The sequence below is a fragment of the Macaca thibetana genome, chromosome 12 (genome assembly GCF_024542745.1).
Source record: "Macaca thibetana thibetana isolate TM-01 chromosome 12, ASM2454274v1, whole genome shotgun sequence".
NCBI classification, from domain to species: Eukaryota; Metazoa; Chordata; class Mammalia; order Primates; family Cercopithecidae; genus Macaca; species Macaca thibetana.
The window spans coordinates 68,442,883-68,465,754 of record NC_065589.1 but is presented as its reverse complement, the minus strand read 5'-3'; the positions used below and the strand labels follow the sequence as shown (position 1 = coordinate 68,465,754).

Genomic DNA, 22,872 nt, shown 5'->3' with positions numbered 1-22,872 from the left:
CTAAGGCAGAAGAATTGCTTGAACCTGGGAGGCGGAGGTTGCAGTGAGCCAAGATCGTGGTGTAGCCTGGGTGACAGAGCAAGACTCCATCTCAAAAAAACAAAACAAAAGAAAAAACTAATGCCTTGGCCAGGTGCAGTGGTTCACACCTGTAATCCCAGCACTTTGGGAGGCTCAGACAGGGAGATCACTTGAGGTCAGGAGTTCGAGACCAGCCTGACCAACATGGCGAAACCCCACCTCTACTGGGTATGGTAGTGCATGCCTGTAATCCCAGCTGCTTGGGAGACTAAGGGAGGAGAACTGCTTGGACCCAGGAGGCAGAAGTTGCAGTGAGCCAAGCCGAGATCATGTCACTGCATTCCAGCCTGGGCAACAGAGGGAGACTCTGTCTCAACAAGAAAGAACTAATCCCTTGACCAGGGCCATGTTCTAACTATGCCTACCTTTCGTGTCTGGGGTGGGACACAGGGTCATAGACAACTATTCAAGCTTTAGTGGGAGATAGTTATAATAATGCACTATTCTAAGTTTTCTTCCTTTCTCATCTCCACCATATTGTCTCATGGGATATCTCAATGGCAGGCTGTTTTACTTCAAACAACACATACCACCCACCTTTAAGATTAATCATCTTACATTCCTCATTTTTTATTCTTTTTGTGTGTGTGAGACAAAGTCTCACTGAAGTGCAGTGGTGCGATCTTGGCTCACTGAAACCTCCGCCTCCCAGACTCAAGTGACTCTTGTGCCTCAGCCACCCAGGTAGCTGGGATTACAGATGCACACCAACACGCCTAATTTTATATTTTTAGTAGAGATGGGGATTCTCCATGTTGGCCAGGCTGGTCTTGAACTCCTGGCCTCGAGTGATCTGCCTGCCTCTGCCTCCCACAGTGCTGGGATTACAGGCGTTAGCCACGGTGCCAGATCACATTCCTCATATTTTAAAGGATTGGGCTTCCATTCTACCTACATAGTGGTCAGGTAAGTATCCTGACTGATTTCCTTCTTTCCTTATTGCCAACTGAAATGTATATGGTCTCTTTCCCCAAACTGCCCTGTTATGAATGGGTGTAGCAGATTTTAAGAATATGTGACAGAGGTGGAATTTCTTTAAAATTAATCACACATTTATTTGTTACCAATATACATATTCATCCCCCATCTCCTTTCTTTTAACTGTACACATTGTTTTCAGCCAGAATATCTGTAGTTTTACTAACATGAATTCAATAGGCCATTTGATCTGTAAGATACTCTAGCTGTTATATACTTAATTATTTAATTTTAGTTAGACATATTCAGTTTGAGAAGTAACCAAAAGTTTCATTAACATTAAATAGGCGGTTGGACTTGAACTCAAAGATACCTTCTGACCCCATGATTCCAGAACAGCTAGGAATTCTATAGTGATTCATCATTTGCAGAATGCTTTTTACATATATTATCTCATTTAGTCCCTTAAAAATCCTGTGGAAATATGTGAATTATTGTCATTATTTTATGCTGGAAAACAGAAGTTTAGAGACGGTAAGGTAACTCCACAGGGACATACAGCTAGTTTGTGAGAGGGCCAGGAATAAAATCCAGGTCTGACTAAATCTCATGTCTTGTCTGCTGTAGAACTCTAACTCCCAAAAGGAAAGACAAAATTCAGTTAATCAGAAAGATGATATTATATTTTATGGGCAGGCTTTAGCTTTCTTTATTTCATAAGAAACTAGATTTTTAAATCCCCTTCTATCAACAATCTATTCTCAAAACTCACTCTGTGGTTTCCATTCATTTTGGCATGCAAGGTGCTTACCAAGGAGATCAGGCTGACAATACTTATATCAAAACTAACATTCTGGATGGCATACGCCAACGGCTTAGGGTCCATAGTGGGAAAGGTCAGTAACCAGGCAGAAACGTACATGATGGGAGCAGACACAAACGTGCTTATCACCATCCCTGAGGTTATCTGCAAAAATGAAATTAAATGGAGGAGTTACAATCTCAATTAAACAATATTTTAAACTTCAAATAACCACGGCACACTAAAACATTCTACAATAAAAATGAGACACAGTAAAGACATTATAAAATCCAGCATGTTATCCAACACCATACTTCCCCTTTCTGAGAATCCTTAATAGAAAATACAATTAAGTTACCTTGGTTCCTCTTCTAATCTATGCTTAATTTATATTCATGCATAATAAATACTAGAAATTCCACTGTTGATGGTTAGTTATCCTCTAGGTTCTAGGAAGTAAAACATAGCAATGATATAAATAAACCTATTTCACAAACTATACAGCAAAAAAAAGGAATTCAGAAAAAGAAAATTACCATGCAAATATGTATTTTACAGATTAAATAACAGAACTGACCTCCATTAAACAACTTAGTTCCTTCGTATTATATTTAAAAATCATTTACTCTGATGCTGTAGATACCAGGTACAATACATTTAGACACTGTTAATAATTTGGTGTCGATTTTATCTATCTGCTGCAGTTGATTATGTGGTATTTTGCATCTGGTGCTTGAAATTATCAATGAATAAAATAGGCATTTTTTTCTTCAAAATGTCAAAGTTACCCTTCTGTAAATAATTTTTAGGTTTCTGTATAAGTACAGAAATAAAATAGTTAAAACTAAAAAAAACTAATAAAAAAAGTCATGGCTGACTAAAGACCCCAGATTAAATGACTGTTGTTACATTATGTTACATGATGCCTATTTCCTTATAATGAGATAGCTTATCGACACCAAATTCTCATAAAAAATAGTGCTGCTTGCTCTATCACCCAGGCTGGAGTGCAGTACAATCTTAGCTCACTGCAACCTCTGCCTCCTAGGTTCAAACAAATCTTGTGCCTCAGCCACCCGAGTAGCTGGGATTACAGGCCTCTACCACCACACCCAGCTAATTTTTGTATTTTTAGTAGAGACAGGGTTTCACCGTGTTGGCCAGGCTGGTCTCGAACTCCCAACCTCAAGTGATCCGCCCACCTCAGCCTCCCAAAATGCGGGGCCTCATAAAAAACGACATTGCTTTCTATGTTTAGAAATTAAAAATGGGCTGGGCATGGTGGCTCATGCCTGTAATCCTAGCACTTTGGGAGGCCGAGGCAGAAGGCAGGAGTTTGAAATCAGCCTGGGGCAACATAGTGAGACTCCCGTCGTCTCTATTTTTTCGTTTTTAAAAAAGAATTTTAAAAAATTAAAAATGAATTTAAAAATTTGTTTCTACTAAACACACAATCAAACTTAGAAAGTACTACAAACATACAATTTCTACTTCCATGTTGAACTGTGTTGCAAAGATAGCCACTCCTGGTGCTACAGGAAAGACGCCATACAGAAATGCATAATTTGATAAACTTGTATGGTTCACCACATTGTCGCCTTTGTCCAAGAGTTCCACCATTTCTCTGCACAGAAGTGGCAGCACCAGACTGAAGAAAAAAGAAAAACGTCATTTACTTGATATGAAAGCATGGTGGTCCCCAGTAGCAGGCTGCTCTGGTGAATTTGGCATCAGGTTCTCCTGCCCAGAAGGTATGTCTATTTGCATGCACACATTCTCTGCATGTCTACCTGGGCACATTTTGTTGAAAGAATCAAGAATTCAACTTGAAGTCATTTAAATACCTCACACATCAGGGATTAGGATGGAAAAAAAGATTTTTTTGATTCTACAAATAATTTTTTTTTTTTGCCAAAAGATCATAAAAGTTGCAATTCTAGCTACTTTCTTGCTTCCTCTATCGGTTTACTGAAATGTTCAAAGAAAGAAAGAAGGTTGACAATCTGCATAAAAACTTCTTTCAAGAGAATTACTAAACTCCTTTTCTTTCTTTCAAAGTATTCTAGAGAGAGAGAAACTCCTTTTTTGAAAAAAAAAAAGCTGAACTTTATCATGATTAGGGGTTGAAATGGTTCAGTTAATAATAACATTGCTTAATAAGATTCTAAAATACTGCCGGGCGTGGTGGCTCAAGCCTGTATTCCCAGCACTTTGGGAGGCCAAGGCAGGTGGATCATGAGGTCAGGAGTTCAAGACCAGCCTGGCCAGTATGGTGAAACCCCGTCTCTACTAAAGATACAAAAAATTAGCCGGGCATGGTGGTAGGTGCCTGTAATCCCAGGTACTCAGGAAGCTGAGGCTGGAGAATCACTTGAACCCAGGAGGTGGAGGTTGCAGTGAGCTGAGATCATGCCATTGTACTCCAGCCTGGGTGGCAGAGCAAGACTCCAGCTCAAAAAAAAAAAAAAAAAAAAGATTCTAAAATCCTGTAGAAAAATAGGTATCTTCAAGTAGCTCTTCATCTTTGTAAATACAAAAAAAAAAAAAATTAGCAAAGGAACTAAAACAACTGAGATGGAGCAGAAAACTAGTGAAATGCAGACCTGTTGAAGAGCCAATTATTAAACAAATCCTTCAGGATTCCATAGAAACTGCAAATCCACAGTAGCTGAGCAAATGGGGCTCTCCTTTAAAATCAGCAAGACCAAGATTGGTAACATTTTCACGGCAGCACCTAGCAAGGCACTCTGGGATGGAGTAAAGAACTACTTTTATCTGTATTTTCTTAATTAAAAAACTTAAATATCTAATAAGTATCAAAGACCCCCCGAAAATCTTTAAAATTAAATATTTAAATTTTACTGATAAGCAAAAGTTGATAATACCATTATTGTTAAAACTATACTTATTACTTTGGCAATACTAATACTTTGTTTCTGAAGAGCATAACATCGCCATAAATAATTTTCAGTACTTATATTCATTATTATTATGAAAATAAAAATATTAGGTTATGTTGCACTGGTCTCATGAATATAACTGTCTATACATGAGGGGAATGCCATAGTTAAGTATACCTCAAGTACTTTGGGATAATCTTGCAGTAAAATTATGTCACCTGCACCATCAAGTACAACTCCATGGCTAATGGACCAAGTAAGCTGAAGAACTATTAACTAAGAAGTTGAGGCTGGGCACAGTGGCTCATGCCTGTAATCCCAGCACTTTGGGAGGCCGAGGTGGACAGATCACCTGAGGCCAGCAGTTTGAGACCAGCCTGGCCAACACGGTGAAATCCCATCTCTACTCAAAATACAAAAATCAGCCAGTTGTGGTGGCAGGCACCTGTAATCCCAGCTACTTGGGAGGCTGAGGGAAGAGAACTGCTTGAACCTGGGAGGCGGAGATTGCAGTGAGCCAAGATCACGCCACTGCACTCCAGCCTGGGTGACAGAGCGAGACTCTGTTTCAAACAGAAACAAGAACAACAAGAACAACAACAACAAAGAAGTTGGTGAGCACTTTTCATTTGGCAAGCCAGGATCATATGGCTGATAATAATCATTCATATTGACTTAGCTATATTTAGAAAGTTTGGCCAACCTCAGAACTACAAAATGCTTTTCCCAAATTCATGAAAAAAAGTTTGTATTAGAAATTATTGTTCTGGTTATTACTAAGATGCTTTTGTCTTTAGGATCTTTATGGATTGGGAAAAGTCAGAAATGCTGCAAAATTTATTTCAAAATACTGTCAAACTGGGACATGAGGAGATACTGAGTAAACTTTACATAAAAGCTGAAGGGAAACCCATCATCTTTACCCTCTGACAGTAAAATGGAAAGAATAAGCTACAAGGAATAAGGAAATGACTTTCCTGAATACACCAACATCACATTTTCCTTTATCTCACAACTATTCTACAGGGAGGGGTTATTAATGGTCAAAGGGGAAAATGGTTGCAGACATACTGCTGACGAATTGGCTAAATACGGCTTTCAAAAAGTACAATTCTAAAGTTAAATAAGTGATACTTACAGTTTAGCTGTGATGAGAAGAATTAGTACAACAAATGCTGACTTCTTCAGTCTCTTTATTTTTCCCACCATCGTGAGACCAAGGTAAAATAGGGCTGATCCAGAAAAAGAATTTCCAAGTCCATCAAGAAAATTTTCGACATATACAGGTACCTTTCGATCAAGAATAAAATTGAAGGCGATGCCAATGAAGACCATAAATACTATTGGGTTCTGTAATACACGCAGGAGTCCAAGTCCCACAATTTTTACTTTATTTTGAGAAGCATTTTGAGTGTCTTTCCACTTTTGGATTTCACAGAAGATAAACCCTATAGGGTTTAACATCATAAGAGATATTGGTGCCACCAAATAAATGTACTGGAGATATTCTGGGTATGTAGTTTGATATAAAGCTTCAACTGCAAAACAAGAATATTGATTTCTAAATGATGACCACAGAAATACAGATATGTTATGTATATAACATTTTCTCTACTTTATAGCAATGATAAATCTGAAATTTTCAAAATGACCCAAATAGCCTATTTTGGAAAAGTACATTTTAGTAATAAATCTGAAAAAAGAAAAATGTAATAAATATCATATAGCTTATAAAATGATAACCAAGTTTACACATTATTTTTAAACCTAATTTTTAACCATCTAAGGGTTAAAATAAGTCTCCAAAAATGGGCAGAATTGTAGAATTTTTAGAAGAAACAATTCAAAGTAAAAATCTAGGGACAAACTAAACATTTAAGTAGTAATAGCAAAAATGCATTTATTGGTATCCATGGAGAGAGCAGTTTTACTGGAGTGGTAAGAGACAGAAGTCAGATCACAGAGGGTTGAGGAGAGAGTAGGAGTTATTTAAGGAACTAAAAAGGAGCACGGATGTGACGCAGGCCACGCTGTGTAAAAAAAGAAATGAAGACGGGAGATGTTTGGAGGCCTCTAGGAATTAGGGGCAGTTGGAAGTGCAGGAGTTCAGAGTAAAACAGGTAATGAGCTACTCAGTTAAATATTTTCCAGATGACAAGGTCCAGGATGTGGCTATGGGACTTAGTGGCTGAAATGGACTAAAGGAAAACATCACTAGAGATGAGGAGGTCAAGGAAATGACGGGGCAGAGAATTTCATGGTAGTTCACAAGATAATGACAAAACTTGGGATAAAGGTGAATGAGGGGGAATGCCCAGAATGAGGTCAGCAGGTTAACAGCAGACAGGATGAGTGGTCTAGCCAGAAAGCATGAACTTCAAAGTAGTTTTTAACAACAGAGCAAAGGGATAGTCCAGCAGTGGTCCACAGTAGCTGTGAGGATGCCAGTCCTACCTTCCATTGCTTATGTGGCAATGGGAAAATAAACAATCTCCATTTGAGAAGAATGAAAAGGAAAGAATACCTTCAAAGAAGACCAGTGGAGATACTTAAGGAGATAGAAAGGTGGATCTTACAATGTTTGGGAGGGAAATACAGTAGAGTCACATCAATGCACATTTAATTAACACAAATTCAACCATACCCTCTTGGGAAAACAAAAGCTTCATTCCCCCCCACCCTGCCCCCCGCATAGCATGTTTCCAAGTGCAAACAAATTATTTCAACTGCTGTTCATTGAAAAACAATGCTGGCTAAAAAAATCTGGCTGTGTTACACTTATGAAAAATGGTACAATATAGACGAAGTATGTGTGCTGTATTTGGTGAGCATTTTCAACAGTTTGAGTATACAAGATGACTTTAGGACCTAACCACTGCGTAAGATGCGTTTTTTAATCTCATGAGGGAGGTGAGTGAGTGGGATCAGACTTCTAGCAGTTTCTTGGTAGACGTGAGGGTTGGTGACCTAATCTTGAGTTCATTAGAGCAACTTAGGGCCTTTTAGTAAACAAACTGGTCTCCAGCCATTTTTGGCAATGGGTCCTGAAATTATACAATCTAATGCAAACAAAGGCTGATTTATAATTGATTTGAAGTTGAGAAAGATAAAAAAGAACAGCCACAATCGCTCACAAGGAAAGAAGCAACCATGTGAAAACATGTAAAAGATTAGGTTTCTCAATTTACACTAAGATAAAGTGACATAGGCAGGAAAATACACTTGTTTACTTACTCAGGATATGTAAGTTCAGTTAATGTCATGCACATGTCCCATTAAAGTTATATAACTAGATTATATAATCTTTAGAAGGTCACGTTTTTCTTAAAAGCTAAAACTTATTTAACAGATTCAATCCCGATTTTCTCAGCTAAGTAAATTCAAGATCTGTAATATCTCCAAAATGAAGCAGTGGCTAAAAAATATTTGATTACATAAAATTGTATAAGTTCTTTCCACTGATTTCCAAATTAGATATGCTGGTTATATAAGTTAGTGGTTTTCTTTCAGGTTTCATAGACTTCATCTTTTAAACAAAAAGCAGCACTTTTGATAACTATTTTTAGATAACTATATTTCTGATTCTCTTGAGATATTTTATCTCAAGAGAAAGATGTTCAGACCTGTCTACCACTCAGTTTTTATAATAGAGCATATATTTTGGAAAAGTCTTATGTTTTCATCTGAGTATCAGAATTTTTCCTAACCAGCCACAATAAGATGCATAACATGTTTTCGTTTGACAACACAGCTATACAGTTCTATGATCTACTCAAAGCCCCTTATATTAATGCCTTTTTCCAGAAATTTACTTTCCTGGCACACTAGCATTTAATCACCACCACATAATGAACTTTACATTGTTTTAAGAACTCAGTGCAAATTTAAGCAACAGTTTTTATATTTGGCCATTCACCACATACTTTCCTTCTTCTTTGGAAGGATTTTCTCCTCTTGATTGCTACTATAATCATTAGTTAAAAATCTCAAAATTAGATTACTTCATGTGTTTACCAGCCAACATTCTCTTGGATTTTCTCAACCACCTTCTTCATCCATTTTATTCACTGCTAATAGTACCATCTAAATCTAAACTTTCAAAAGGTAAGATTTTCTCACGGTTCTCACTGTCCACAGGAACAGCTACAAAACCTTTCTTTTGCCTGGTGTGGTGGTTCATGCCTGTAATCCCAGCACTTTGGGAGGCCGAGGCAGGCGGATCACGAGGTCAGGAGTTCAAGATGAGCCTGGCCAACATGGTGAAACCCTGTCTCTACTAAAAATACAAAAATTAGCTGGGTGTGGTGGCACATGCCCATTGTCCCAGCTACTTGGGAGGCCGGGGCAGGATAATTGCTTGAACCTGGGAGGCGGAGGTTGCAGTGAGCCAAGACTGCACCATGGCACTACAACCTGGGCAACAGAGTGAGACTCCATCTCGAAAAAAACCCAAAAAACAAAAAAACCTTTCTTTTAACATTCACAGTCCAGTCTCCACAACTGGCCCCTTACTTATCCATTCCATCCTTAACGCAAAGACTCCATCAGCCAGTTTAATAACAATTATACCAGACAACCACCACATTCATAATTACTAGTTCTTTATGCTGTTCATACCATCACCCCCTAACTTCTCACTATCTCCTTTTTTAACCTAAATCTCACCTACTACTTAAGGCCTGTCTCTGGCACTACACTTTCCATCAAGTCTTCAACCTATGTCATTAATCTCCCCTTCTCTGATATTCTGTAGCACTTTGTTTCATAGTAGTGCCACCTCAATAAATTCTAAGTTCCCTGAAAGCATCATTTTAATAGCCTACAGTCCCTGGCATAATGCTTGAGAAAATCTGAAAATACTTGCTGAATTGTATGAACACATCAATGAACGCCAAAAGTTTCAGATGTAGTAAACATGTATTTTCTAATACACAGCTCTTTACATCGAATTGTTGTCAATGAATCCATTTTTAAACTTTATTTTTACTTTTAAAAACATTTGTTTTTAATTGACAAATATAAATTATATATATTTATAATGTACATAATGTTTTAAAATATGTATATGTTATAGAATGGCTAAATCAAGCTAATTAAAAATATGCATAATCTCATACTTATCATTTTTTCTGATGAGAACACAAAATCTACTCTCAGCGATTTTCAAGAATCCGTTGTTATTAACCATCATCACCATGTTGTACAATAAATCTAACTGAAATTTTGTATCTTTTTTTACATTTTACACGTTATGAATATTTATAAAGCAGGTTACTATTCAGGTATTTTAAGTCAGCTGAACAAGCATATAAAGGCAGAAGTGTAGTCTAGAGGGAACACACAAAAAAATTGTGATTAAATAAATACAGGTTAAATTACTAGAATAGGGTTCAACATGGGAATTTCAGTCTACTTCTGCCATTCATTTGCATAATTAACATCACATCTTTATCTATAAATTAGCAGTGCTTTTTTTTTTTGCTATCAATCTGAAGATGGTTTTTCAAACCGGAAAAAATATACACGAAAGCAGTACGGTATAGCATAGTAACTAAAATTAGGTTTACAATCATTATATCAACTTTTAAGTTCTAATTAATTAATGCTTATAAATAAGGCTCTTGGAGGGCGGGGAGAATCCCATTATGAGGAGTTATTATATAGCTTTGAAGAACTAAGAGACAAAATTAGCCACCCACTGTGCTTCCTATTTTGATTCCTGCAGGGTTTCAATCCTTAGCATATAACACAAAGACCCAGACAAGATCATTCTATTATGTAATGGCATATAGTTAAATGCTTCATTTCCTTTCTGTTTACAGCTCAAACACTAGACCATAATTATGATTAGTCAGGGCACTTATGCTATCAGCATTGTTTGAAGAATAAATTATAGGACTTAACTATGCCCTATTAGTATCTTTTAATGACAGAGGCAGGGTACCATTCTGATATGCTGAAATCAACATTTTGCCACGGGAGATTCTTAGTTTCTTCTCATACTTGGATTTTTAAAAGTACTTTAGAAAAGAATTGCTCTAAAACACAGTGAGCTTCTTTTGTTTTTATTTTTTTAGAGACAGGGTCTCACTGTCACCCAGGCTAGAGTATAGTAGCAATCATAGCTCACTGCAGCCTTGAACTCCTAAGCTCAACAGATCCTCCTGCCTCAGCCTCCCAAGTAGCTAGAACTACAGGCTTGTGCCACCACACCTGGCTAATTTTGCTGCTGTTGTTGTAGAGACAGGGTTTTCACTATGTTGTCCAGGATGGTCTCAAACTCCTGGACTTAAGGAATCCCTCCGTCTCAGCCTTCCAAAATGTTGGGATTACAGGGATGAGCCACCATGTCCAGCCTTCTTTTTTAGTTGCAATATGCACTATTCTGTTACTGGAGTAAAAACACATCATTTTAATGTAATGTCATAGAGTGTTATAGTTGTCATAGTATGTAGCGAAAGAAAACGTGACTATCCTTTTTCTTTATTCATTAACTTATATGTCTTCTCCTTGCCAGCGTTTCTTGTGTTACCTGTAAACTGGACAGATGTCGAACAAATGCAGTCTTAAAAAGGACATTTCTTATAACCCATGATCGATGCTTATCTGTGAGCAAGAGAGTGGGAATACTTTGGAGAGGCCAGGAAACAAAAGAAAGAAAGGTCTTCTCTTTGGACCCAGTATTCTTTCTGTGTTCACCAAGAACAAGGCCAGAAGGCAGACGGGCACAGCAGCAGTAATAAGTTACCTTATCAGGCAGCAGATACTCACCCCTAATAGTTCTATACCACACCTTCCAATGTCTAGATATATGGAAAAGCACTTCTCTAGTATATTGGTTTTTAGCAAAGTTATCTTCTACAACTTAATGTTACAAGAGCTTTCATTATTGTGATTAAAAAAAACAAAAACATAACAAAAATTATACCTCGAAATCAACAAACAACCATCAGGGAAATTTGGGCTGGCACATGGCTAGAAACATGATTATTACCAGATTCACTGATTTAATGTGGGACATAAGAAAAGCAGTGATAAAATGGCTGATTACATTTTTTATTTGGAAAATCTGCCTCAATATGACAATAGATTAACTATTCTAATAGGTCTTTTTCCACTGCTACTCATTTTACAGAATATTTTAGAGGAAAAAACTCTTTGATTTTTTTCTGAAACTAGTATATTACAAGGCTGGTTGGGTCTTCTGAAAATTGAACTGGCACATTATGTAACTGCATGGCATAAGAGAATGCCCAGGATTTGCAACCGGAAGACCTAGGTTTGGGTGTCAGTCACCTGCTAGTCGTATGACCTGGGATAAAATAATTACATCTCTGTAAGCCTGTTTCCTTATTTGAAAATGAGGATAATAATGTCTGCCTTACTCAAATGAGATAAGTATATAAGAAAGTACTCTGTAAACTATATAGTTACAAATGTTAGTTCTGTTTCATTATCAGCTTACTAATCTATGGGAGTATGAAACTACATACTTCTAGTTTATGTCTAAAGTAAGATATAGCAATATTTATCAGATATTTAACACCATGGTACTGAGTCAGTTCTAAGGTCCTTATACCACAAATACCTTGACAAGTGTACCTTGTTAATTCTCCTGAGGAAATGGACAAACATGTTAACTCCTTGCTGTTTTCTTTCCAAAAGTCTTTATTTCCTTTTAAAATTCAATAACCTTAAAGGAACACCTATCTAGTTTCTGACTATTTGTAGCTCAATTATCTATGAGCCCAGTTTTTCCTGTCTCTTAAACCTCCAGCTTTACTCACGGTTATTTAACTTCTTAGGTGTTTCTCTCTTTCTGGTAACAAGATAGAGGAAAGTCAAAAGTAGAGACAGAGGTGAAAAGTATAGTTAAATAGAATCTTTTTGGCACCAGTAGTGAAATAAGTTGGGGTTTGAGGGGAGAGGATAAAACTGCTAGATAAGAAACTTGAAAGTTAATTGTAGATTTCAACTGTATCCCTCAATAGGCTCAAGTCTCTGCTCAGAAGACATATCATCAGAGAGGCCTTCATCGACCACCCTACCTCAAATAGCACCTCCACATTCCCATCCCTCTACATGACTTGATTTTTATGGCCCTTGTCACTGACGTGATTTTAATTTTATTATTCTCCCATTACAATGTAAATTTAATATGTGCAATAACTTTGTTCACAGCTATAATCCCAATGGTTAGCACAGCCACTGGTACGAAACAGTTCCTTATTAGTGAATGAATGAATGAATAAATGAATGAATATATCGATAATATTCAGGTCCTCATACTTGATAGATGATCAAAGTATATATAACTTTAATTTAAAATATAAAAAAGTAGCTACTAGGTATACATTTTCTTGGTGACAGAGTGTTCTGAAATATAGAACGTTTCCTTTCAAGATACGTCAATATCCCAAACTGGTATGTTTACTGTTTCATTAGGAAAACATATATGCATAGAAACATAAAATTAGGCTGCTGAAAGAGTTAGAAATATAAAAAACGAAAAGTTAGAAAGGTAAAAAAGCTCTCACCATTTTTGTTCTTAAATAAGAAATTAACTGCAACTAAAATACATTAAAATTTTGAATGACAAGCTCAAAAACAATTTTTTTAAAAATTTGAGACAGGGTCTCACTCTGTTGCCCAGGCTGGAGTGCAGTAGTATAATATTGACTCACTGCAACCTCTGCCTCCTGGGCTCAAGCAATCCTCCTGCCTCAGCCTCTTGGGTAGCTGGGACTACAGCCCTGTGCCACCGCAGCTGACTAATTTTTTATTGTTGTTGCTATTTTTTATAGAGATGAGGTTTCGCCCTGTTGCCCAGGCTGGTCTCGAACTCCTAGGCTCAAGTGATCTGCCTGCCTCGGCCTCCCAAAGTGCTGGGATTATAGGTGTGAGCCACCGCATCTGGCCCCAGAACAATTTCTGATATTAAATAATACGTATTCTAGACGGTAAGAAAAATAAATTCCTTTCACAAACAATAATAACTATTTTTATACAGACATAAATCTACTTTTTAAACATAATTTAAATCAGAATCGAATCCTTTCTAAAAATTAAGCTTCTTTCATATGTGCTTACTGGGAAGAAAAAAATACAATTAGGACTGTTCACAAAGGTTATTAGAATATGACCATTTATTTTAGGTAGATGTTTAAAGGATCCTCAAACTCTGAAGTTTAGGAAAAACTATGATTCATTCTAAGACATATTTGAGAAAAAAATGAAAAACTTCTTAGATATAAGAGTAAGAATCTGTCACTAACAAATGCCTAAATTAAAACTGAATTTTTTAAACACATGAAAAATAAAAAATAACTTACCTATAGGGTATCCCAATGCAAAGTCATTACTTTGTGTAGCAAAAATAGGGAATAGTCCAGCTTTGCTAAATCGACTATCAGGACTGGCAACCAATAAGGTTAATACACATACAATGAAAAAAACAGAAGCTTTGGCAATTAAGATACTATATAGAAAGGACCAATCCACATTGGAAAAATTAAGTACAACCATGTTTTTGAATAATAAAGCTGGAAGTGCAAATCTGGAGACAAAATTTCCCAGGCCTTTGGCCTGTGTTGATGTTATGACATTGGCCCTTCCTGCTATGTAGCCACAAAGGACAATGCCAAAGCATTCCAGTAAAGCTGGAAAAAGCCTTGTAATTGACATCGAAGGTGGGTCATTAGTGGAATTAAATCCATGCGTTAAAGCTGTAGGCAAAGTCTTGGTCATATTGACTGCAATGGTTAAGTTCTCTGCAGGTAAATTAGAAAAAGAATTCATTTTCTTTCACCCTCCAACTCCAACCAGCTCTCTGGAAAGAAAGGAAGAAAGATTCAGTATGGCCATCAACAAGAATTCTAGTTGAAATAATACACTGGCAAACCTAGATTTATTTACTTATTAAATGGCCAAATAAATATACATACTTTCTTCAACTACCATCAGGGAAAATATAATGGAAAAAAAGTGGTGGGTTGCTAACAATAATCGCTTCACTCTCAAAGGCAGGTCAGCTCAAAATATGTATGTTGCTGTTCTATATTCAGTATTAGACATAAGTAAAATAAGATCTGCAAATATTAGAGCCGTTGTGATGCCCTGTGCTTCTCTCCAGTGATTCTCTCCATCAGTTGAGCTCTGCCTGGTGGATAAGGGCCTCGGGACCACAGAGTCTCCACTGGATGTTCCCATGCATCCAAATTCTCTGGAAATTTCAGAAGTTCTTAAGGTTGCATTGAGAAGTCACCCAGGGACCAGAGTCCTTTCCGGCCCATGGTCATACTTGAGTATAGGATGGGAAGAAGAGTATAGTAGAGCACCACTAATCAACTTTAAACCAATAACTTTTTTTTTAAAGATAGGGTCTTGCTCTGTCTCCCAGGCTGGAGTGCAGTGGTGCAATCTCAGCTCAGTGCAACCTCTGTCTCCTGGGTTCAAGTGATTCGTGTGCCACCATGCCCAGCTAATTTTTGTATTTTTGTAGAGACAGGGTTTCACCATGTTGCCTAGGCTGGTTTTGAACTCCTGACCTCAGATGATCTGCCTGCCTTGGCCTCCCACAGTGCTGGGATTACAAGCATGAGCCACTGCACCCAACCTGAACGAATTAACTTTTCTGTGTCTCACCTTCTTCACCTGTAAAATGGCAATAACAGTAATACCTACCACATGGAAACTTGAGATTATTCAACTGAAGTCTTTAAAATCACATCTAAATCACATCTGGAACAGAGTAATTACTTAATGAAAGTTAAATATAACTTTTGGTAGAATATGACAGAGAGAAAAAAAAAATGATGACATCCCACCAATATACCTTTAGTTCCTTCTATACCAGCCACACACACTGGCCCCAGGGACTTTGTGCCACAGGGACTTTGCACATTCAGTTCACTCAAGTGTCATGGAAGCAGGGACTATGCATGTTTTTGCCCACTGTTGTGTCTTTAACATCTAGGACAGTACCTGGCACACATGAGACAGAAAAAAAATATTTTTTTAATGAATAACTATAATAACTTACACTTAAATAAACCTTTTACCCTTTCATGGATCAATGTTCTCTTTCAGGCACTATTTAGTTTATGGATAGAATTTTTTTGTTTTCTGAATGATAAAGTATTATAAGTTTTTCACTACAGCAACAGAACCAAGAACACAAAATGTGTCTAAAGGTGTTCATGAAACGTTGAAAAATACAAAATGTTTTGTAAAATGTTCTAAAGAGGTTTTCAGAAAATGCTAAAGCATGGAACAGATTCAAAAAACGAATAGTACAATAATTATCAGACTCCCTCTTGCTGCCAGGAACACAATGAACATGAGGTCTGGATAACTCTAAAGCTAATCGGCTTTTATTAGTATCTTGAAATTAAAATGATGACAATTGCCAATTTCTTTTTCTTTTTTTTTTTAGATGGAGTTTTGCTCGTTGCCCAGGCTGGAGTGCAGTGGCGTGATCGTGGCTCACCTCCACCTCCGCCTCCCGGGTTCAAGCGATTCTCCTGCCTTAACCTTCCCGAGTAGCTGGGATTACAGGCATGCACCACCATGCACGGCTAATTTTGAATTTTTAGTAGAGATGGGGTTTCTCCATGTTGGTCAGGTTGGACTCAAACTCCCAACCTCAGGTGATCCACCCACCTCAGCCTCCCAAAGTGCTGGGATTACGGGTGTGAGCCACCACACCCAGCCAACAATAGCCAATTTCTAAGTGATTACTCTGGGTTTACCATCTAAAGTAGACTTATATAAGGTAAAAAGTAAAAAGTTCATGCTTCTGGAAATTTACAATGCTCAGGTTAAGTCCTCAAACATCAACATCATGTTAAAAAGACTTAGATGACAGCCCAGAGATCACCAACAACTGACACCAGGCAGGGGTATAAGGGAATTTTCTCTGTGCTACCCTTGTATAAACCAAACCATTTAAAAACCTTATATTTAATCTGGATTAGGACAAGTATTTTTCTACTAGAATTAGATAGGAGTGGTCAATATAGTATGTGAAACCTACAATACTCACATACTTGAAGTTTACCAAATAAGCATCAAATTATATCTTGGGAAAGCTACCGGTTGGTACAAATACCCATACTTGAAGTAAGGAGCTGGTAAACAATTAAACACAGGTGTAAAACATTTGGAGCCCTTAAGAAAGTGTGTACTTGGGGCCGGGCGCGGTGGCTCAAGCCTGTAATCCCAGCACTTTGGGAGGCCGAGGCGGGTGGATCACGAGGTCAGGAGATCGAGACTATCCTGGCTAACATGGTGAAACCCCGTCTCTACTAAAAATACAAAAAACTAGCCGGGCGTGGTGGCGGGCGCCTGTAGTCTCAGCTACTTGGGAGGCTGAGGCGGGAGAATGGCGTGAACCCGGGAGGCGGAGCTTGAAGTGAGCCGAGATCACGCCACTGCACTCCAGCCTGGGAGACACAGCGAGACTCCGTCTCAAAAAAAAAAAAAAAAAAAAAAAAAAAAGAAAGTGTGTACTTGGAAAGGCAGTGCTAAAGAAGAAAGTGATAAATTAGTCCAGTTTTCTATTTACTTTCAAAAGTGCCTAGAGTATTAACAACTCATTCTGCTTACAATCCCTTACTTGTACCACACGAGCATGTCAAGGCATTCCAGTAATTTCTTTAACCAACAGTTTTAACTAAACTAGTTGAAGTTCAGTGGAGAGTCAAACAGATTCTGGGCTTTACAGCTTATTAACTCATAAGGTACTTAGCCTTTCCGAACTTTTGTTTCCTCAACTGTAAAATGAGAGTAAAAACCCCCCTATAGGGACCAGGCATAGCAGCTCACACCTGTAATCCCAGCATTTTGGGAGGCCCAGGCAGGTGGATTATGTGAGCCCAGGAGTTTGAGACCAGCCTGGCCAACATGGTGAAACCTTAGTCTCTACAAAAAATGAGCTGAGCATAGTCATGCATGCCTGTTGTCCCAGCTACCTGGGAGGCTGAGGTGGGAGGATCACCTGAGCCTAGGAGGTCTCTGCAGTGAGCCATGATCACACCACTGCACTCCAGCCTGAGTAAGACCCTGTCTCAAACAAAGATCTCCTTAGAGAGATATTGTGTGGATAGAATATTTTATATACAGTTTATCACAGAGTAGGCCTTCAAGAAATGGCAGCAATTGCTATTAGGAACTGTTATCTTACTACTAACAATGATAAAAAAGTAAATATGTTAGTTCTTCAAACATACCTGGTAAAATATCCACCAACTAAAAAAAGAGGGATGGGATTTATCAGTTTTTGTTTTATACCAAACAATTAAGATAAGTTGAATTTAATTTGGTTTGATCGTAAGTGGTTAACAGTGAAGGCAGAGCTCTTCATTTTTCTCAGGGTGATGGTCAAATATAAGTTGTAGCAATGTCCAGGATTAACTTTCAATTCGTTGAAAAATAAAAAAAAAAAAAAAGTGGGGGGGGGGGTCGGGCGTGGAGACTCACGCCTGTAATCCCAGCACTTTGGGAGGCCGAGGCGGGCATATCACCTGAGGTCAGGAGTTGGAGACCGGCCTGGCCAGCATGGTGAAACCCTGTCTCTACTAAAAAGACAAAAATTAGCCGGGCTTGGTGGCAGGTGCCTGTAATCCCAGTTACTCAGGAAGCTGAGGCAGGAGAATCGCTCAAACCCGGAAGGCAGAGATTGCAGTGAGCCGAGATCCTGCCATTGCCTTCCAGCCTGGGCAACAGAGCAAAACTCCATCTCAAGAAAAAAAAAAAAGTAATCTGCCCTCCCCATGAGGTTTATTTTAGTGTTTTTCAGTATTATAAAAGAAATACCTGCTAAGGTAAAGTCAAAATTATCAAAATGACTTAAAAAGTTTTACTTCATCCTAATCTTTTTTAAACGGGAAGATAACATGCTTTCTAAAGCATATTTTAAAATGAACAGGAACCACAGCAAGGGAAGTTTAAAAAAAATTACATCCAGCCTTTTCATCTATAAAAACAAAAGCTTGTTACAGAACAAACACGTTCACAGTAAAAAAAAACACTCGCTGAGGCACGAACTGGAGAAATGCTACTGTACTTACAAACCGCTTCTAGCCACATCATACTTGGCTTAGATCACATAAACGAACCACTGATATTGTAAATAAGTGCTATTAAGTGAAAATGGGAGGGTGGGGGAAAGGAGAGGGTTGACTAACTTCACAGAGAAAGCTTTAAACTCTCAGGCTATTTCTCAAACAGCCAACATCCTTTATCCTGTGGGATAAGTGTAATACAGTGTGGTACTATTAAAGCACTCTTCAACATCAACAGTCGCACCATTCACCCACTCCCACCTACTTGCTGGGCACCAAATGTCCTCCCCAGAGACCCGGGTAGGGAGCGCTGAGCACTGCCTCCTTGCCTCATCTGCAGGGACAGACTGTGGCCCTCCAAGATAAGGGGCGCAGAGAGTTCCTAACCGAATAGGCTGCTCGGAGAGCAGGTGCCAGCCAACGCCTGGAAAGGCAGCAATGGAAGTGGAAAGGCAGCCAGGGGTCTGTGCCTGGCGTAAGAAAAAGGTGGTCGCTCGTCTTCCCAGGGCACGGGAGTCACAACGTCATGGTAACTAACATACCCCAAAAATGGGTAACGGAGAAAATTTGGCGCAGTGCTCCAGGTGCCTGGGCAGAAGCCTTCGGGAGGGCCAGATACTGAGGGTACCCTCGGGATAAAGGGAAGAGTCTAAGAATGACAGGGTGGACGCCCGTGCAGTGAGGAGCTTCCCAAACTAGGGATGGCAGTTCTGTCTCCGGAGGGTACGAGACACCCCTTCCCCCGCGCGAGCCTTCCCGGGTGATCTCACACATTCCAAAGGCAGGCGCTGCGGGGCAGAGACAGCGGGTTCAGACAACGGGCCGCGGGGCCAGGGCGCAGAGGGTCGGCGGCTGCCCACGTGCCCAGGCCCGAGGGGTAGGGGTGGGGGTACCCCGTGTCCGCAAGGGAGAGCCAGGACCGGGCAGGTCTGCGCTCCAGGGGCCCATCTCACCTGCTTCGTCTGCAACCTTGGGGTGGCGAGGAGAAGGGAGCTGGCGCTCGCAGGGGGTCAAGCAGGGAGAAGACCACCGTCATCTCCCGCCCCCACCCCTCTTCGCTGAGCGCAGCCGGGTGCCAGCTGCAGCAGCTTAGGCACGTTCCGATAAAGTGAGGTGGGGTAAGCCGCCGCGGCCCTGTCAGCTCAGCCCGGCGCCGGCCGCGAGGCCCCGCCCCCACCCCGCCTTCGGTGCCCACCCCCTCCCAGCCCCGCCTTCAGGCCCCGCCCCCAGCTCCGAACTTCCAGCCAGACGGGCCCCTCCCCGCCCTCAAGCCCCGCCCACTTCCACGAGCCTCGAGCCCAGAGTCCTGGTCCCACCCTCAGGCCCCACCCACAGCCTCGGGCCTCCAAGCCACACGTTCCCCAACCCCGCCTTCAGTCCCTGCCCCCTCCTCCAGCCTCCGAGCCCCACGATACCCGGCCCCGCCCTGCCGGCTGGGAACCACCCAGCCGCGATCCTCCGGGGCGGGACTTCCGGCCTCCCACCTCCCACAAAATGGTAGCCGTCTTGGGGGATGTTCGGTTTATTTTTCGTCTCCTTAAGCACAGACGCAGAGCGGGGTTGTCTTTCCGCTTAACCCCAACCTCGTGTGATCTGCCAGTTTCGCTCCTGATTAGCCTAGGACTTTTTATAGCATAGAGTTTTAAAGCAAGGGCTTAGAATCAGACCTGGGTCAAAATCCTGCCTTCCACCTTCACCAAGGCAGTGTGACCTTGACGTTCCTACATAAGAGATTAAAATGTAAACGCTTAGCCCTGGGCTTGCTTTAGAATCTGGGCCCTGTCCATAACTGCTTCTATTGCGGGGCAGGGGTAGGGGTGGGGGTGGGGAACTACATACATATCCTCTCAGTATACTGATAGGAAACTGGTGGCGTTGATGGAAAACTTACGAAGCTTCTTGAAATAAAGGTATTGAAACCATCCTCAGGGTTTATAAGAATTCTGGACAAAAATATAATTAAGCATTAATCAGGCTACACGTTGGCCCACTTCCTTGTAACCGAAAGTCAGGTAGAGCTAGATAGTACATTTGCATCCCCGTTGTTCCTATAGATAGGTTTTCTGATGTTAGAGTCATAAGGCTTTTAAGAATTGCTCAAGATATTTTTCAGACCCTAAATTCCAGCGAAACAACTAATGCCAGCTAGCTGGAAGACCCCTGCCACAGAAGAAGGGAATCAGTATGAGAATACAGCTTCTTCATCTTCCTGTCCCATGACTTCGCCCTGCAGTCTTCAACCAATTAATGATCTCCACACTTCAGACCACTCCAAAACCCTTAAGAACCTGAGCCTCAAAGTTCTCCTGGAGACGAATTTGAGGTTTCCTCCTATCTGTGTTTGGTGGCTCTATGATTAAACCTCTTTCTCTTCTGCAACCTGGTGTCCCAGTGTATTAACTTGCCATGGGCCTCAGACAACAAACCTATATACAGTATCCCAAATACAGTGCTCCACTTTGAAATCTGAAGAAATCCTACATGAGTTAGTCTTTTGAAATAAAAATTATTTCAAATTTTAAAATATTTATATATGTTCCCACTTAAGATATCCACAAGCGTTTGTTTACAACCTTTTACCTTGCTTTACATCTTAAACATTTTTGTATGGCAATTTCCATGTCTTCCTATCATCTCGGCCATCTTAGTGCAAAGATACAAAATTGTGTGGCTTACTAAGAAAAATTACAGTAAGCTAAGGGTAGGTTAAAGGATCTGAAACTTAGCAGCAAAAAAATGAGCAGAAATTAAAGCTATAAAAAGGCATGGATCCTGCTCCAGTTTTCTTTGCTTCTCCTTTGTTCTCTGTCTTTCTCACTTTTAACTGCCTTCTTTGTTTCCCTTGAACCTGACTGCTTAAAAAAAAAAAAAAAAAAAAAAAAAAAAAGAACATCTGAATATCTCAATTATCTCGAGGCTAAAAGGATTTTTGTTTAGGAAGTATGAAGATTAATTCAATTAAATAAATACTTCTTGAGCATTGACTACTAGGGGAATACTGGAAGATAGGCCTGGAAAGGTAAGTTATGGTCAACCTGTAGGAGGTTCCTTGGGTTAGTCTCAGAGTTTGAACCTTATCCTTCGGCCACAGTAAAACATTTAACTTTTCTTTTCCCACAGGAACATGTCAGAATGATTACACTACTTGTGGGTGTGTAATCTGGAAGCTGTACCATGATTAGTTGAAAGAGAGACTGAAGGCAAGAAAAACAGTGTGGTGACTTGGGGAAGAACCAAGACATAAGGAAATGAAGACTTACTCTTGGGTGATGACAGTAAAAAGAATGGAATAGGTCTGAGAGACAGGAAAAGGGAGAACTGATAGGACTCAATTACTGATAGGGCTAAAGAGGAGGAAGGACAGGGCGAGGAGGAAGGACAGGGTGAGGTGGCTCACGCCTGTAATCCCAGCACTTTGGGAGGCGAGGCAGGAAGATCACTTAAGCCCAGGAGTTCACCAGCCTGAACAACATGACAAAACCCCATCTCTGCAAAAAATACAAAAATTAGGCCGGGTGCAGTGGCTCACGCCTGTAATCTCAGCACTTTGGGAGGCCGAGCCGGGTGGATCACCTGAGGTCAGGAGTTCGAGACCAGCCTGGCCAACATGGGGAAACCCCATCTCTACTAAAAATACAAAAATTAGCTGGGCATGGTGGTGTGCACCTGTAATCCCAGCTACTTGGGAAGCTGAGACAGGAGAATTGCTTGAACCCAGGAGGCAGAGGTTGCAGTAAACTGAGATCACGCCATTGCACTCCAGCCTGGGTGACAGAGCAAAACTTGGTCTTAAAAAAAAAAAAAAAAAAAAAAAAATTAGCCAGGTGTGGTGGCACACACCTGTGGTTCCAGCAACCCAGAAGGCTGAGATGAGAAGATTGCTTGAGCCCAGGAGGCGAAGGCTGCAATGAACTGAGATCGCACCACTGCACTCCACCCAGAGCAACAGAGTGAGACCCTGTCTGAAAAAGACAAAAAATAAAAATAAAAGAGAGAGAAGGAAGGATTTAACAAGCTTATGTATTTCCTCGTCCGTTAAAATAAAGAAAAGAAATTGAACTAGAGAGCTTCTGGTATCCTGTCCAGCCATAAAATGTTGTTGTTTTCT

The 22,872-nt window shown here is 40.0% G+C and overlaps 1 protein-coding gene across 2 annotated transcripts in view; it reads right to left on the bottom strand.

Moving 5' to 3' along the window:
- GPR155 (G protein-coupled receptor 155) overlaps window positions 1–19,944 on the bottom strand; it is a 52,837-nt gene extending 32,893 nt beyond the window's left edge. The window contains exons 1-6 of one of the 2 annotated variants that reach the window (XM_050751768.1): window positions 19,718–19,944; window positions 15,536–15,684; window positions 14,034–14,530; window positions 5,840–6,239; window positions 3,284–3,449; window positions 1,811–1,966 (exon numbers count right to left, since the gene is read on the bottom strand). In XM_050751768.1, coding sequence (XP_050607725.1) covers window positions 1,811–1,966; window positions 3,284–3,449; window positions 5,840–6,239; window positions 14,034–14,499 — 1,188 coding nt within the window. In that variant the 5' untranslated portion in view covers window positions 14,500–14,530; window positions 15,536–15,684; window positions 19,718–19,944. The remainder of the gene's footprint in view (window positions 1–1,810; window positions 1,967–3,283; window positions 3,450–5,839; window positions 6,240–14,033; window positions 14,531–15,535; window positions 15,685–19,717) is intronic. The other variant, XM_050751770.1, reaches the window with a different exon arrangement.
- Between the last annotated feature and the right edge of the window lie 2,928 nt (window positions 19,945–22,872).